At 34.3% G+C, this 14065-nt stretch overlaps 1 protein-coding gene across 4 annotated transcripts in view; it reads left to right on the plus strand.

The window, feature by feature from the left end:
• LOC114191652 (callose synthase 9) overlaps positions 1-14065 on the plus strand; it is a 32737-nt gene that overhangs the window by 14691 nt on the left and 3981 nt on the right. For all 4 annotated transcript variants that reach the window (XR_003605993.1, XR_003605992.1, XM_028080957.1 and 1 more), the window contains exons 24-50: positions 130-215; positions 411-435; positions 540-634; positions 735-816; positions 1676-1836; positions 1948-2068; positions 2901-2998; positions 3113-3203; positions 3280-3440; positions 3512-3621; positions 3752-3886; positions 6095-6163; positions 6258-6435; positions 6556-6670; positions 6931-7050; positions 7398-7513; positions 7607-7690; positions 7762-7874; positions 8790-8842; positions 8904-9080; positions 10022-10069; positions 10381-10539; positions 10875-10988; positions 11063-11151; positions 12389-12547; positions 12620-12722; positions 13636-13755. Coding sequence is in view for 2 of the 4 variants with exons in the window: in XM_028080957.1 (XP_027936758.1) it covers positions 130-215; positions 411-435; positions 540-634; positions 735-816; positions 1676-1836; positions 1948-2068; positions 2901-2998; positions 3113-3203; positions 3280-3440; positions 3512-3621; positions 3752-3886; positions 6095-6163; positions 6258-6435; positions 6556-6670; positions 6931-7050; positions 7398-7513; positions 7607-7690; positions 7762-7874; positions 8790-8842; positions 8904-9080; positions 10022-10069; positions 10381-10539; positions 10875-10988; positions 11063-11151; positions 12389-12547; positions 12620-12722; positions 13636-13755 (2982 nt within the window). In the remaining 2 variants the exon portion in view is untranslated. The remainder of the gene's footprint in view (positions 1-129; positions 216-410; positions 436-539; positions 635-734; positions 817-1675; positions 1837-1947; positions 2069-2900; positions 2999-3112; positions 3204-3279; positions 3441-3511; positions 3622-3751; positions 3887-6094; positions 6164-6257; positions 6436-6555; positions 6671-6930; positions 7051-7397; positions 7514-7606; positions 7691-7761; positions 7875-8789; positions 8843-8903; positions 9081-10021; positions 10070-10380; positions 10540-10874; positions 10989-11062; positions 11152-12388; positions 12548-12619; positions 12723-13635; positions 13756-14065) is intronic.

Below are 14065 nucleotides of genomic sequence, written 5' to 3' on the forward strand. Positions count from 1 at the left end.
TTGTCTTTTAAGTTCTTATGGTTGGCTATTTATTATTTATATCTCTTACCTTTTTCTAGTCCTGTCCTGTACAATATAGAAATGAAGATTAGTTGCCATAATATTTTTGTGGCTGGATGTGCTCACCAGATTAGGTCATTGGAGGCACTACACAAACTTTTTGAGCAGTTTCCTGGAGCTTTTATGAGCACACTTCATGTTCCTCTACCCAACAGGTGCCGCTCGTGAAATGCTATGTGAAATGCTAGTTTTCCTGTTCTGTGATTTTAGTTATGTATTTGGAATCTAGCTGCATGTATCCTACCTGTATTGTAGCTATATCAGACTATATCCACTCGTTGAATTTCTCTCATTGAAGTATTGTTGTTTGTACAAGCTTAAATAATTTTTCCTCAATATTGTGTTTTCAGGAGTTCCCATCAGTCTTCTGTTCAGGTCAGTGTTTTGCTATGAATAAAGCAATTAATTTAAATCCATGTATTTATTTGCATGATATGCTTTAATTATATATTGCTTATTAAATTATTTTTCATCTAAAGGTTGTGGAGAATAGCAAGGTTGATGCTGCACGGTTTGCCCCCTTTTGGAATGAGATCATAAGTAATCTAAGGGAGGAGGATTATGTGACTAACTTGTCAGTAATGGAAACTGTTATTCATTTTTTTTTATCTTATTTTATACTTTTTCTTTACTTCATACTTAATAACTGAATGGGCATTCTATTTTGCTCTCAGCGAAATGGAGTTGCTTTTAATGCCTAAGAATTCTGGGGATGTTCCGATGATTCAGTGGCCACTTTTTCTACTTTCAAGCAAGGTAATTCAGTTACATTTTGATAATTGTAGATATAATGTCAAGGCATTTTTTGAGTGTTTAATCAAATGCATTGAATTTGTTCGTTTTTTATGTTTATGCTAGAATATTTGGTCCTAGTACATATTTAATAGTTTTTTTATATGTAGGATATCAAATGATATCTCAGTAGCAGTTTATGGATTTTATAACTTTCTTGATATAGTCTAGTACCATCTCAGAATCTTTGCCATGTCTTAACTCATTATTTTTTTAGTTGTTTCATTTCTGAATTTAGGATCTGAACACAATTTAATTGACTTATGTGCTGGATACTACAACTTTTACTGTTACAAATGAGAGACTCTTAAAGATTTTTGGTTTCTAGAGAACTCAATCTCCATAAAATTGGGTTCAAAATGAGGGATGTCACCTTATACGTTAGTCAAATTATTATTTCTTCTATTTTGGATACATTAATTAAGTTTGCAATATAGGTGAATACCAGCTACAATTTGTGCCTTCCAGATTTGTATTAGTTACATGGATTGATGTTTTTGAAAATATAATTAAATTGTACAATATCAATCAATAACTTTACATTTCTGATAGTGTTGGTTTAAATTTCTTACCGCTCTTGTTGGAAAAAGAATCTGTTTGATGTAATCATATTAGAAATTGTGCAAATGAAAGTTCTAGTAGTTACATTTGTATTTGAAAGTGTACTAAGTTTTTTGAACTGTAACATAATCAGGTCTTACATCTTATCACAGATCTCTCTGCATATGTATTTATTTTTTTTTTTTTCTGATTAACTGATTTTATTCTCTTATGTCTTATATTTGTTAAGATTCATTAGTTTTTCTTTTTCATGATTGTGTAGATATTTTTGGCTAGGGATATTGCTGTTGAGAGTAAAGATACTCAAGATGAGCTCTGGGATAGGATTTCCCGAGATGATTATATGATGTATGCCGTTCAGGAGTGTTACTATGCTATAAAATTCATTTTGACAGAAATACTAGATGATGTGGGAAGGAAGTGGTAAGTATTGGTTATAATAGTGTAGTGCATCACGCTGTGTTTCCTTTAAATGATAAACCTAATTTATGGTATTTGATATCTTGTTTCTTTGCAATTGTTCCATATCACTAGGGTTGAAAGGATATATGAAGATATTAATTCTAGTATCACAAAGAGGAGTATTCATCTGGACATCAATCTCAATAAGTTAGCTCTCGTGATATCAAGAGTAACGGCATTGATGGGGATCCTGGTTTGTGTCCATTTTTATTCAGTATAGTTCTAGTTTGGCATCTTCTCCCTGTTTTTGTATATTTCTTGGTGGCCTAGAAACAACCATTAATTAGTAGCTCAGCGAAGTACCAAGGATAAGTGTGTTCATAGTTTGGCCATAGCAGGTAGGCTAAGGATCATGGCAATTGTTCACTACTTCTACCATACTATAGTTTCTCTTACACATAATCATGTGCTCCACACACACCAACTCATATTTTCATTGCTTGAACAAAAAATGTAACGAATCTCTTCAGTTTGTGTGTAATAGTGTACAGTAGTTAGCGTGTGTTTGGTCAGTTAGCTTGACAGCTGTGGTTATCAGTTAATCTCTTTGCTTCTCTTAGAAGCTACTCATTCTTTATAATAACTGTTTTTTGAAATTTGACATTTAGATCTGTAGAATTTGGATTTTATTTTTTAAATTCTCTCTGCTTCACAACTCCTTTTGCAAAGGTGTCTGGGAAATTTTATAGTAGGATTTTAGATAAATATACAAAAACTATTCATTGGCCATGCTCGACAAGATACTATTCCTTTTGCACAGTGTCTGCTTCACCATTCATTAGGTTGTCTTGGGCATAGTATCAAATCCTTCATAATGAGGTGTTCAGAAATTTGACCTATGATGATCCCCATTCTGTAATAAGTTGAATCCGGTGGAAGACAAACTGCTGTTGTGCATTATTTGCTGTTGAGGAATTTTCTGTGTGTGTCTGAGCACAAAGCATGAATTCACGTATTTGGTGTGCTATATGTGGAAGCTTAACATGCTGTTGAAGTCTGATCTTGTTCTTATTGACATAATACAGAGAGAGACTGAAACACCTGAACTGGAAAGGGGTGCTGTTAGGGCCATTCAGGATCTGTATGATGTTATGCGACTTGATGTCCTTTCTATAAATATGAGGTTTGTCACAATTGCTGTTGTCTGCATACATTGATTTTTAAATACTGTCTTCCTGCTTGCCTGCATCAGGGAGAATTAATGTGTATTTTTCTTTTCTTTTCTTTTTCCTATTAGGGAAAATTATGACACCTGGAGTTTACTGACAAAGGCTAGGGATGAAGGGCGATTGTTTGAGAAGCTGAAATGGCCCAAGAATACAGATTTAGTATGCTCCAATCATATTTTTCTATATTTTTGTGCAAATAACTTGCCTTTAAATTTTAACTTTTGATTGCATGCAGAAAATGCAAGTGAAAAGATTGTATTCTCTGCTGACTATCAAAGAATCTGCGTCAAGCATTCCTAAAAATCTTGAGGCCAGGCGACGCCTACAGTTTTTCACAAACTCGCTTTTTATGAAGATGCCTAGTGCAAAGCCAGTGCGGGAGATGCTATCCTTTAGGTAAATCTTTTCTCTGGATGAAATTATTACCCTTATTTTTTCCATGCTTATCTTCCTTTTTGTTTGTGCAGTGTTTTCACTCCTTATTATTCTGAGGTCGTGCTTTATAGCATGTCTGAACTTCTAAAGAAAAATGAAGATGGAATATCAATTCTGTTCTACCTTCAGAAGATATATCCAGGTAATTTTACTTCGTTTCCTTCTATCAGAAATATCACAGTAGAACTGTTACTGTGTTATTCTCTATGCATTCTTGTGTATAATTTTTAAATTGTCATCCATTAATGGATAGTTTTCATAATATACTGCAGATGAATGGAAAAACTTTCTTGCTAGAATTGGCCGTGATGAAAATTCGCTTGAGAGTGAACTTTATGATAATCCTAGTGATATTCTTGAATTGCGATTTTGGGCTTCGTATCGGGGGCAAACATTGGCCAGAACAGGTAATGTTTTACTAATGAACTTGATTTCTCCCTTATGTTTTCTTGTTTTCCAGTCCAAACATTGTTAATTGTGATAATTAAATATATATTTTAACTTCATGTAAGAAAAGATTGTATAATATATTAATTATTTGGCAATATTGCATTGATGTATAAATTGTTTAAATATTAATATAATCTAGAATGTAATTTTATGAAGGATTTGCTTGATAAGAAATTAGTGATATTTGAGAAATATCAAAAGGCACAGATAATGGCCAGGATACAAACTTGAAACGGAAGTTCTTTTGCATTTTGGTATAAATAAGCCTTATTTATACCTTTTAAGGGATTTAGTGACCAGTTTGGTAAGTTTGCTTCTAATTATCGATGGACTGATTCCCATGTACATCAGGCAGATCAGCTCATCCCATGGTATGGCTAATAGTCTCTTAATCTATGCTTAATCACTTTTCCCATAATTTGATAGTGTAGTTGACACCTCAGACGGTTCTAAATACCCTCGGTTGAATATAGGTACCAAATGGTACTCCACCCCAAATTTTGGCATTTTTGTACATCACAAAATCTTTTTAAATAGGTTAGTGAGCGAAAGGAAACTTTTTTTCTTGTGTATTTCAATCCATCGGAATATTGCCATCCTTTTAACTGCTTTTCACCTCCCTAAAACATTCTACTGCAATAAGCAATATTACTATGTCAATTCTTGTCCATCTTTGAAAAGGTAAAAAAAGATTCCCCATCTCTCCATGATATCTTGATCAGTAATTAAAATTCTCCTTCTTCAACCTTAATATGTTGCCCTGAATCTTACCTTTGCATCATCAAGATCCTTTCTTTCTTGCCCAAAAACTTTTGATTCATCCAATACCCCATTAAAAACCTTCGAAATAGCTAAATGAACTCTTAGCTCAAACACAGGTGCATGTTTAGAATTATAGAATAATGAAGAAAATTTGTATAAATGTGTTTCTATCGGATTCCATCCCCTCACCTTTTCTCCGTCCATTCATACTAAGGTGGGTTGTTGCCAGACGGGGTCAAACCCCAGACCTGACCTTTAACACCCAGCGAGACAGATGCTACCAGTTGTGCTGCAGCGCAACTGGTAGCATCTGTCTCGCTGAGAGGGTGTTAAAGGTCAGGTCTGGGGTTCGATCCCGTCTGGCAACAACCCACCTTAGTATGAATGGACGGAGAAAAGGTGAGGGGTTGGGGTGTATTGGGCTGCAGACCTGACAGGCTCTCGGGGAGAGAGATGTTATAAAAAAGTACTGGTAGCATCTGTCTCGCTGAGAGGGTGTTAAAGGTCAGGTCTGGGGTTCGACCCCGTCTGGCAACAACCCACCTTAGTATGAATGGACGGAGAAAAGGTGAGGGGTTGGGGTGTATTGGGCTGCAGACCTGACAGGCTCTCGGGGCAGAGATGTTATAAAAGACCTGACAGGCTCTCGGAGAGAGAGATGTTATAAAAAAGTGCAATGTTTGGAAAATGAGCAATGCTGGAATTTGCATAATTATATAGTATGGGATTCTAATATATTACATTTTTAGAAAATGTCAATGTTTGCCCTATAAAGCATTTTAAATGTGTCATTCTACGATTATTATTATATCAAGCATGATGATTAAATGCTTAGAAATCAGCATTCACAGAGAGTCAGTAATACCAGCACCCATCATCGTTTTATATATGTTTGTACAATAGTTTTTAAGTGGTTTAGTGTCATTCCTCCTGTTATTAGTTTAGATCTTTATGGAAATAGGTATCAACTCCCTGAATTTGGTTTTGTTTAGTTGTATTCTTTGTGTTACAGTGGTTGTTTGTTTATGAGCATGGGTTTGGTTGTGTTGTGTCCCCCATGTTTTTTTTTTTTTTATATGTTTTTTCCCCTTTATATATAGCTTTATATGTGATTGCATATGATTGTTGAATTTTGGGGCATCAACCTTTCTCGGATCCCAAGGTTTATAGTGATGCGTAACATGGAATCTAAAATTAAAAAAATCACCATTTTATGAGTTAAAATGGATAACTCATTAAAGGGAAGAACACAATGAAGGAAATAATGAGTTTGTTTGTGCTTATTTTTCTTAGAATGTTCAAATTTAATAAAATAGTCAGATTTTGGTGTTTAATTTGCATACTTTAAGATAAGCAATTTTCAAAATAATCTACATTTTCTTTTTATTTTTTGGAATGCATAGTTCGGGGTATGATGTATTATAGGAAAGCTCTCATGCTTCAAACCTATTTGGAGAGGACAACAACCGGAGGTAAGGAAATACAAGCTCTCATCGTTCAAACCATGTTTTCCTCATGGTACCATGTTTGTAACCAATTTTCTTTTATTTATTTTTTCTAATTTAGATTTGGAGGCTGCAGTAGGTTGTGATGAAGTAACTGATACACGTGGCTTTGAATTATCCCCTGAGGCACGTGCCCAGGCAGATCTTAAGTTCACTTATGTTGTGACATGTCAAATATATGGTAAGCAGAAAGAAGAGCAAAAGCCTGAGGCTGCTGATATTGCTTTACTTATGCAAAGGTGGGTTCAACAGTTATATGGATCAAATTTCGTTTATTTTGTTTTCTAATTGATTCTTAATCATTGAGTGCTCAAGTCATGTGTGGGATCTTTTTTTTTTTTGTCATTTAATGATTTTAGAAATGAAGCTCTGCGGGTTGCTTTCATTGATGTTGTCGAAACTTTAAAAGAGGGAAAAGTGAACACAGAATACTACTCAAAGCTGGTGAAAGCTGATATCAATGGGAAAGACAAGGTGCTGTTCTTCTATACTTGTTATATATAACAATAAGCTTTTATACTTTTTATATGTATTCTTGTTAGCAAATTTAGCCTGATAACTGACTTAACTAAAGCATGGATAGAATAACTACTTATGTTACTTTTGCTACCATCTATTATTGAATTACATTGCCATATTTACTTAAGTTGGTTTCACTTTTACTTTTGGGACCTCCCTTTATTGAATTGGTTTGATATTTTTCACACCATTAATTGATTTTTTTTTTGTCACAGGAGATATACTCTGTGAAGTTACCTGGAAATCCCAAATTGGGTGAAGGGAAGCCTGAGAATCAAAATCATGCTGTTATATTTACCCGTGGAAATGCAGTCCAAACAATTGACATGAATCAGGTCATATCAGTTTTAATAGCTATCTGTATTTGACTAATTTTTTCCTAATTGATTGTCATGATTCATACAGATCTGTGTTGTATTCTCACTGCATGTTCCCTCCTATTTTAGAAGTCATTTTGTCTTGTCTGATGACTTAATTGTTATTGTTATCTTCATTGGTCTATATTAAATCCTGTCCAAACAATTGACATGAATCGGGTCATAATATAAGTTTTGGGAGATTTTTGAGTTAGGTATAAATCCACTCACTTATAGATTGTCATAATTCATAAGAATCTATGTGGTGGTAATGTACAAGTTCTTTGCTGTTGCTTTATTTTGACCCGTTTTATAATTTATTATAGGATAACTATTTTGAGGAGGCTTTAAAGATGAGGAACCTTCTTGAAGAATTTCATTCTGACCACGGGCTTCGTCCTCCTACTATTCTTGGTGTTAGAGAACATGTCTTTACTGGAAGGTATGTTTTACTTAAATCCTTTGATTGTGTCCTTTTTACACTTGGTTTTTGTTTCATTTGCAGCTCTGTGTAATGTCTCTGTTAATGATGCAGTGTCTCATCTTTGGCATCATTTATGTCCAATCAAGAAACTAGTTTTGTGACTTTGGGGCAGCGGGTTTTAGCAAGTCCATTGAAGTAAGCACATTTGAAATTAAATAATTATTTTTCTTGTCAAGAATCAAACTAAGTACGGCAATTCTATTCAGGGTTCGCATGCACTATGGGCATCCTGACGTATTTGATAGAATTTTTCACATAACCCGTGGTGGTATCAGCAAGGCTTCCCGTGTTATCAACATTAGTGAAGACATCTATTCTGGTATGACTACTGCATCATTGAACTTTGGCATTTTCGGGAAATGGTCAAAATGTCAAATTTTCTCAATGCATTAATTTAAAAGAACTAGTGTACTCCCAAGGTTCCTAGTGATGAGGGTCATTGTATTAATATATTATGGATTACATGGTTCATTGTACTTAGACAGTAACTGATTGAAATTGCATTAAAATATGTTCTGTTTTATATTTAGAATTTGTAAATTTTTATAACTTGTAACTAGGCATCACTATTCTCCTTGATATCTCAGCTATGTTGACAATTTACATCTATCACATGCCATGACATGAAAATATTAATAAACAAAAAAAGAAAAGATAAACAGAACCCATGGGTGGCCAAACTAAAACTCATGAACAAAATAAAAGCCATCTATAAAGCTATTCACAATCTAACTATATACATAGGAAAATAAACCTATTATGATAAAAGTCCAAACTTATAAAAGTTGATGTAATCGTATTTCATTTAAACACTTCCCTTGAAGATAGGCTTGAATTCGTCTGATTTCCTTCCTGAAAAATGTGACACATTAAAACCAATACCACTACAAAACTTTACATATTTCCTCTAACGTGTTATACACAACGGCACAACCTCTTCATGAGAGAAAGTTTGACAAACCAAAATTGAATCACATTTCATCCAGAGTCTTCTAAATCTGGTACTTTTAACATACTCGATGGCATGAATAGCTCACATAAACTCAGCAACATATTTACTATTTTAATCATTTATGATGTGTAATACAGTTTACTTTGAAGTTTTATCAGGATTTGCTTATTTACTTGTATGTATTTTAGCTTTAGGTCTTAGTGTGTACTCTTTGAAATGGCGTTTTCATTTTCCCTTGTTTTGCCTTTGCTACACTTTTTTTATGTTCTTTTGAATTCACAGGATTCAATTCAACCTTACGTCAGGGAAATATTACACATCATGAATATATTCAGGTGAGCCTTGTCATTTCATGTTGCCTATACAACAAATCATTTTCTAATAGTAAATTTGCAGGTTGGTAAGGGAAGAGATGTTGGGCTCAATCAGATTGCACTATTTGAAGGAAAAGTTTCAGGTGGTAACGGTGAACAGGTTCTCAGCCGTGATGTATACAGACTCGGGCAGCTTTTTGATTTTTTCCGGATGATGTCTTTTTATTTTACCACAGTTGGATACTACTTTTGTACCATGGTATGGCCACTTATGTGTCATTTATTTTTTGTTGTTTGAATTAGTAAGTATGTGAATCCACCCTAAACAACACAACAAACAATGGAGTACCAACTTGTTGGAAAAAATACAAGGGTAGAAGAAATTATAATATTGAGATGGAGTAGCCTATCAAGGAGAAGATGACAGGAATATGCTTGAGGTTCTTTTGTAGAAAAAAGAAAAGAAAGCAATAGTTTCTCTTTTGTCAAAAACATGAGTAAAATGGATTATCAAATTCAAATTAAAGGGTCTAGGAATAACTGCTGAATTTAAAATGACCTTGCAAGTGAAAGATACTTAAGTAGTTTCATTGAGAACATGGGTTTTGAATCAAAACTTTTGATAGAGCAAGGCTTGGTGGTAATGTGTGTTGTATGTAGAAGCAATGGCAGCTGCAACTGGTTTTGTTTACCATTGAGAATGAGAGAACCCAGCCATACTTTACATTAACACTGACACATGTCATGGAAATTTTTAGAAGTGAATTTAAGCCTAACTTAATCCCACAAAACCGGCTTATGAGGTTGAATTAGGCTTAAACTCCACTTCTAACATGATATCAGAGTCATTGTTTAAAAAAAAAAGTTGATCCTAACGAGATTTCTTGGATATTCTGTTCCACCTGCTATCAGGCCGTTAACAGACCACTCACTAATTTCTAGTGCCACGCACGAGATGAATATACTTGGCGTGAGGGGATGAGTTGGGAGTCTCACATCAACTAGAGATAAGGCTAATTCACAATATATAAGTAAATGCAATCCTCACATTACATGTCGGTTTTGTAGGGTTGAGTTAGGCTTAAACTCCGCTTCTAATAGAAATATTCCACACAATACAGTTTTGGAATCCCTAGCATATACATATATTTATAACATAGCTTCTTCACTTGATGACTTTGTGTCTTTCTGATGCTGCAGCTGACAGTGCTGACTGTGTATGCCTTTCTATATGGGAAAGCCTATCTGGTAAGTTGGATTGTGTAAAACGTTCATGGTACTTATCTATGGTTTCTTGTGTTATGATTATCTTTTTCTTTTTGTTCAAAATTTTATAGTTCTAGAGCCAAATGTTTTTTGTTCACATCAGATTCACGTCTGCAAGAGTTGGACATGGTTTCATTTCAGTTTTTTACTGTTATCAGTGGATTGGTTCTGTTATTTTTTGGAATTTTGTCTTGTTTCAGTCAGATTATTTGTAACAATCATTGAACTTATAATTAATTTTCACAATTTGTGTACTGTGTATACTTATAGCCACAATTGCACTCTATTTCCAGGCACTATCTGGTGTTGGCGAAACCATTGCAGAAAGGGCTGCGATAACTAAGAACACTGCACTGAGTGCCGCTTTAAATACACAATTTCTCTTTCAAATTGGTATCTTCACTGCTGTGCCAATGGTTTTGGGCTTCATTCTTGAGCAAGGTTTCTTGAGGGTAAGTGTGTGTCCCTTTCCTTAATTTAATGGCTGTCACCCAAGAATTCCAGTCATACAAGATAGTTGATATTAGGAACAGTATCAATATTTGAGAAGTTGGCATGTACACACACGTCTCTTGGTTGCATCTGCAAGTTTAGGTAATCAGAAAATGTGTAGCCAATTGTGTTATTCTTGAAAAGCAGTAAAATTGGTGTTTGACTGTCATCTTGCATTTTTAGGCTTTTCACTATAAATTCAGTTAATAAATTAATGTTTCTTTCTCTCTGTCTTGTATATTTAATGCTCTACAAACAAATTATTTGAAGTACACTCATTTTTATTGGTCTGCAGGCCATTGTGAGTTTTGTCACAATGCAGTTTCAGCTATGCACTGTCTTTTTCACTTTTTCCTTGGGTACAAGAACACATTATTTTGGTCGGACCATTCTTCATGGTGGTGCAAGGGTTTGTCTACCTACTCTATGACGTATCTTTCTGTACTTATCCTCTCAACTCTTAATCCGTTAATTTGTCAACAGTATCAAGCTACTGGCCGTGGGTTTGTTGTCCGCCATATCAAATTTTCAGAGAACTACAGACTCTACTCTCGTAGTCATTTTGTTAAAGGGTGAGGCTTCTGTTTCCCTAATTAAAGACTCTACTCTCAAAGTCACCGTAAAACATTAAGTTTTTCTCCAAATTATTTTCATATCTCTTTTTATTCTCTTACTAAGTTATCGGCTTAACTCATCATTAGATTCCTAACTCTGATAAGGAATTTCAAAGGGCGTAAAATTTAAAGTAATATGTCTGCATTTGGTTTCTTTGTTACTTTTTGAAAGGGGCTTCTATGTTTGTTGCTTTCTGCTCGTTTTGATAATTTGGTGGAGAAAAAATTGTAGTAGGAGGTTGTCCTGTTCCAGGGCGGGACATACCAGAAACCTTGGTTAGAACATATTGAGAGAATCTTCCAATGAAGCACCATAAGTAGGAATTGCATAATGACTTGTGTCACTGTAGTTTGATTAGTACTGTGTTCTACCTGATAGACCCTGATTTTTTTGTGTGTCCAGGGGAATCCTTTTAGTATCACTTCAAGATGATCTTAGGTGAAACCACGCCACTATCTAAGGAGTTTGTTAATTACATTGATCCAGAGAACATATTTTTAACTGAATGAGAGCTCCTTGCTGTTAATCTGTAGTGGGACCTAATTTCAGCAAAAAAAAAAGTTTATTCATCTCTAATTATTATCCTTTAGAATAGATATGATATTTAGCTCCTCATGGGAGCCATGAAAATACAAAAGAGAAAACTAGAAAAGAAGGAAAAGGCGACAAAGGCTAAATGTTCCTGATTAATTAGAAATGAATAGACAATTGTAAAATAAACCAAAACGTTTAAAATATTGAATTGAGAAATAACTCCTTTTCTTGCTGAATTCTCTGGCGTGTAAACGTTTTGAGTGGAATTCATGACTTGGTATCGGTAACTAGCTTTTATACAGTGATAGAATTTCACAGAAAACTCAGGAATTGGGAATGGAGGGATTTGGAGAAAAATAGGGATTCTCTGAATTTAGAATCTAATGAATTCTTATTGTGTTGATACTATAGTTAGATTTCTATATATATGTAATTGGAAGGTTTAAAAAAGGTGAACAAAATTTCACTGCTGCTAACAGACTTTTTGGGCTGATGGTTTTAGAACTTCTTGCATGCATTCATTTACTCATTATTATAGATATTAGGATAGTCCAATACTTTTTCCATCTAGTATGTATGAAGTTATTCTCATTTAGATTGCATCAATTTGTTCCTTTCCCTGATATATGTGACAAATGTATTCATATATTTTGTCTTCAGGTTGGAGGTGGCACTTTTGTTGATAGTTTATCTTGCATATGGCTATAATGAAGGTGGTGCACTCTCGTATATTCTTCTGAGCATAAGCAGTTGGTTTATGGCTCTATCCTGGTTGTTTGCACCATATTTATTCAACCCATCTGGATTTGAATGGCAGAAGTAAGTATTATCTTCGTACTCTGTCAGGCATGTCTCATAATTAATTAATTTCCATCATGGTGTTCCTTTTAGGGTGGTGGAAGACTTTCGAGATTGGACAAATTGGCTACTATACAGAGGTGGAATCGGTGTTAAGGGAGAAGAAAGCTGGGAAGCATGGTGGGAAGAAGAACTGGTAATCAGCATAAACATTTCCTAAGTTGTGTATTCTAATTTATATAGGCAAATTTGCAGCAGTTGACATTCCCTCTTCCTCAAGATAACAGTCTTGGAATGGGTAATCAAAGGGGCTTTTGCTTCTCTATTTTCATGTGCATGAGCAAGGACTGATGTGATGCATCATGGATTCGATGCAAGATTGAGTTGGACTTCTATTGTTGGAAGAAATGAGTAATTACTACCAAATAAGCTGTTCAATGATATAATTAATGTTCAGCAGTAAGATAAAGTTGATCCCTGGAGTGGGCATTCCGTTTTCCTCTCTATTTTAATGCACACGAACAAGACCTACTTTGTGGCATATGGGATTGTGGTGGACATTTATTAATGAATGAAACGAGCAAAATCTACAAGATAAATTATTATATAATTTTGATTGATTTGCAGCAGTAAGATCAAGTTAGTTCTTGAACTGTCATTCACTCCTTTTCCAAGATAAAGGATATGGATAATTGAATGAAAAATCTACAAGATAAATTATTATATAATTTGATTAATTTGCAGCAGCAGATCAAGTTAGTTCTTGAACTGCCATTCACTCCTTTTCCAAGATAAAGGATATGGATAATTGAATGAGCAAGAACTGCTGCAATGTATTATGGATTTAATACAAGATTGTGGTGAACATTTATTATTAGATTATTACAGCAAGATGCACCATATCTTTCAAGTTTAGTATTCTTACATCTGGCATCTCAGTACTTTTTGGTGATTACTCAAGTTCATAAAATCATGTGAGGATATCTGAATTTCATGACACTTCTGTTGTTCCCAAAGTTGATCCTAAATTTTCTGTCAATGCTTTCAACATTGCTTATTCATTTTATTCAAATATCTGTCTCAATATTCATTAATTATTTCGTCTACAGTCTCATATCAGGAGCTTGGGTTCAAGGATAGCAGAAACTGTTTTGAGTCTCAGATTTTTCATCTTTCAGTATGGCATTGTTTACAAGCTTAACGTGAAAGGAACTAGCACTTCACTGACGGTATTACATGTTTTTTGTTTCATTTTGTGTTTCCTTCCTTTTACAGAAATACTGGTTTTTTTTTTTTTTGTTCGTTTCCAGATTTTATGCTGCAAGTTATGTGAATAATTAGTAATTAGTGTACACAGGTCTTTACTTACACTGCTCACATGTTTTATAATCCTAGGTAATCTCTAACTAAATTCAAATTACCGAACTAGTTATAATTGAGTTAATACCTAATTACACATTGATCAAATGCTTAATATCTGTAACTACTCCACAACACTTCTATTTTTGAATTCGTTTCTCTTCTGTTTAATATAAAATG

This window comes from Vigna unguiculata, chromosome 7 (assembly GCF_004118075.2).
Source record: "Vigna unguiculata cultivar IT97K-499-35 chromosome 7, ASM411807v1, whole genome shotgun sequence".
Taxonomy (NCBI): Eukaryota; Viridiplantae; Streptophyta; class Magnoliopsida; order Fabales; family Fabaceae; genus Vigna; species Vigna unguiculata.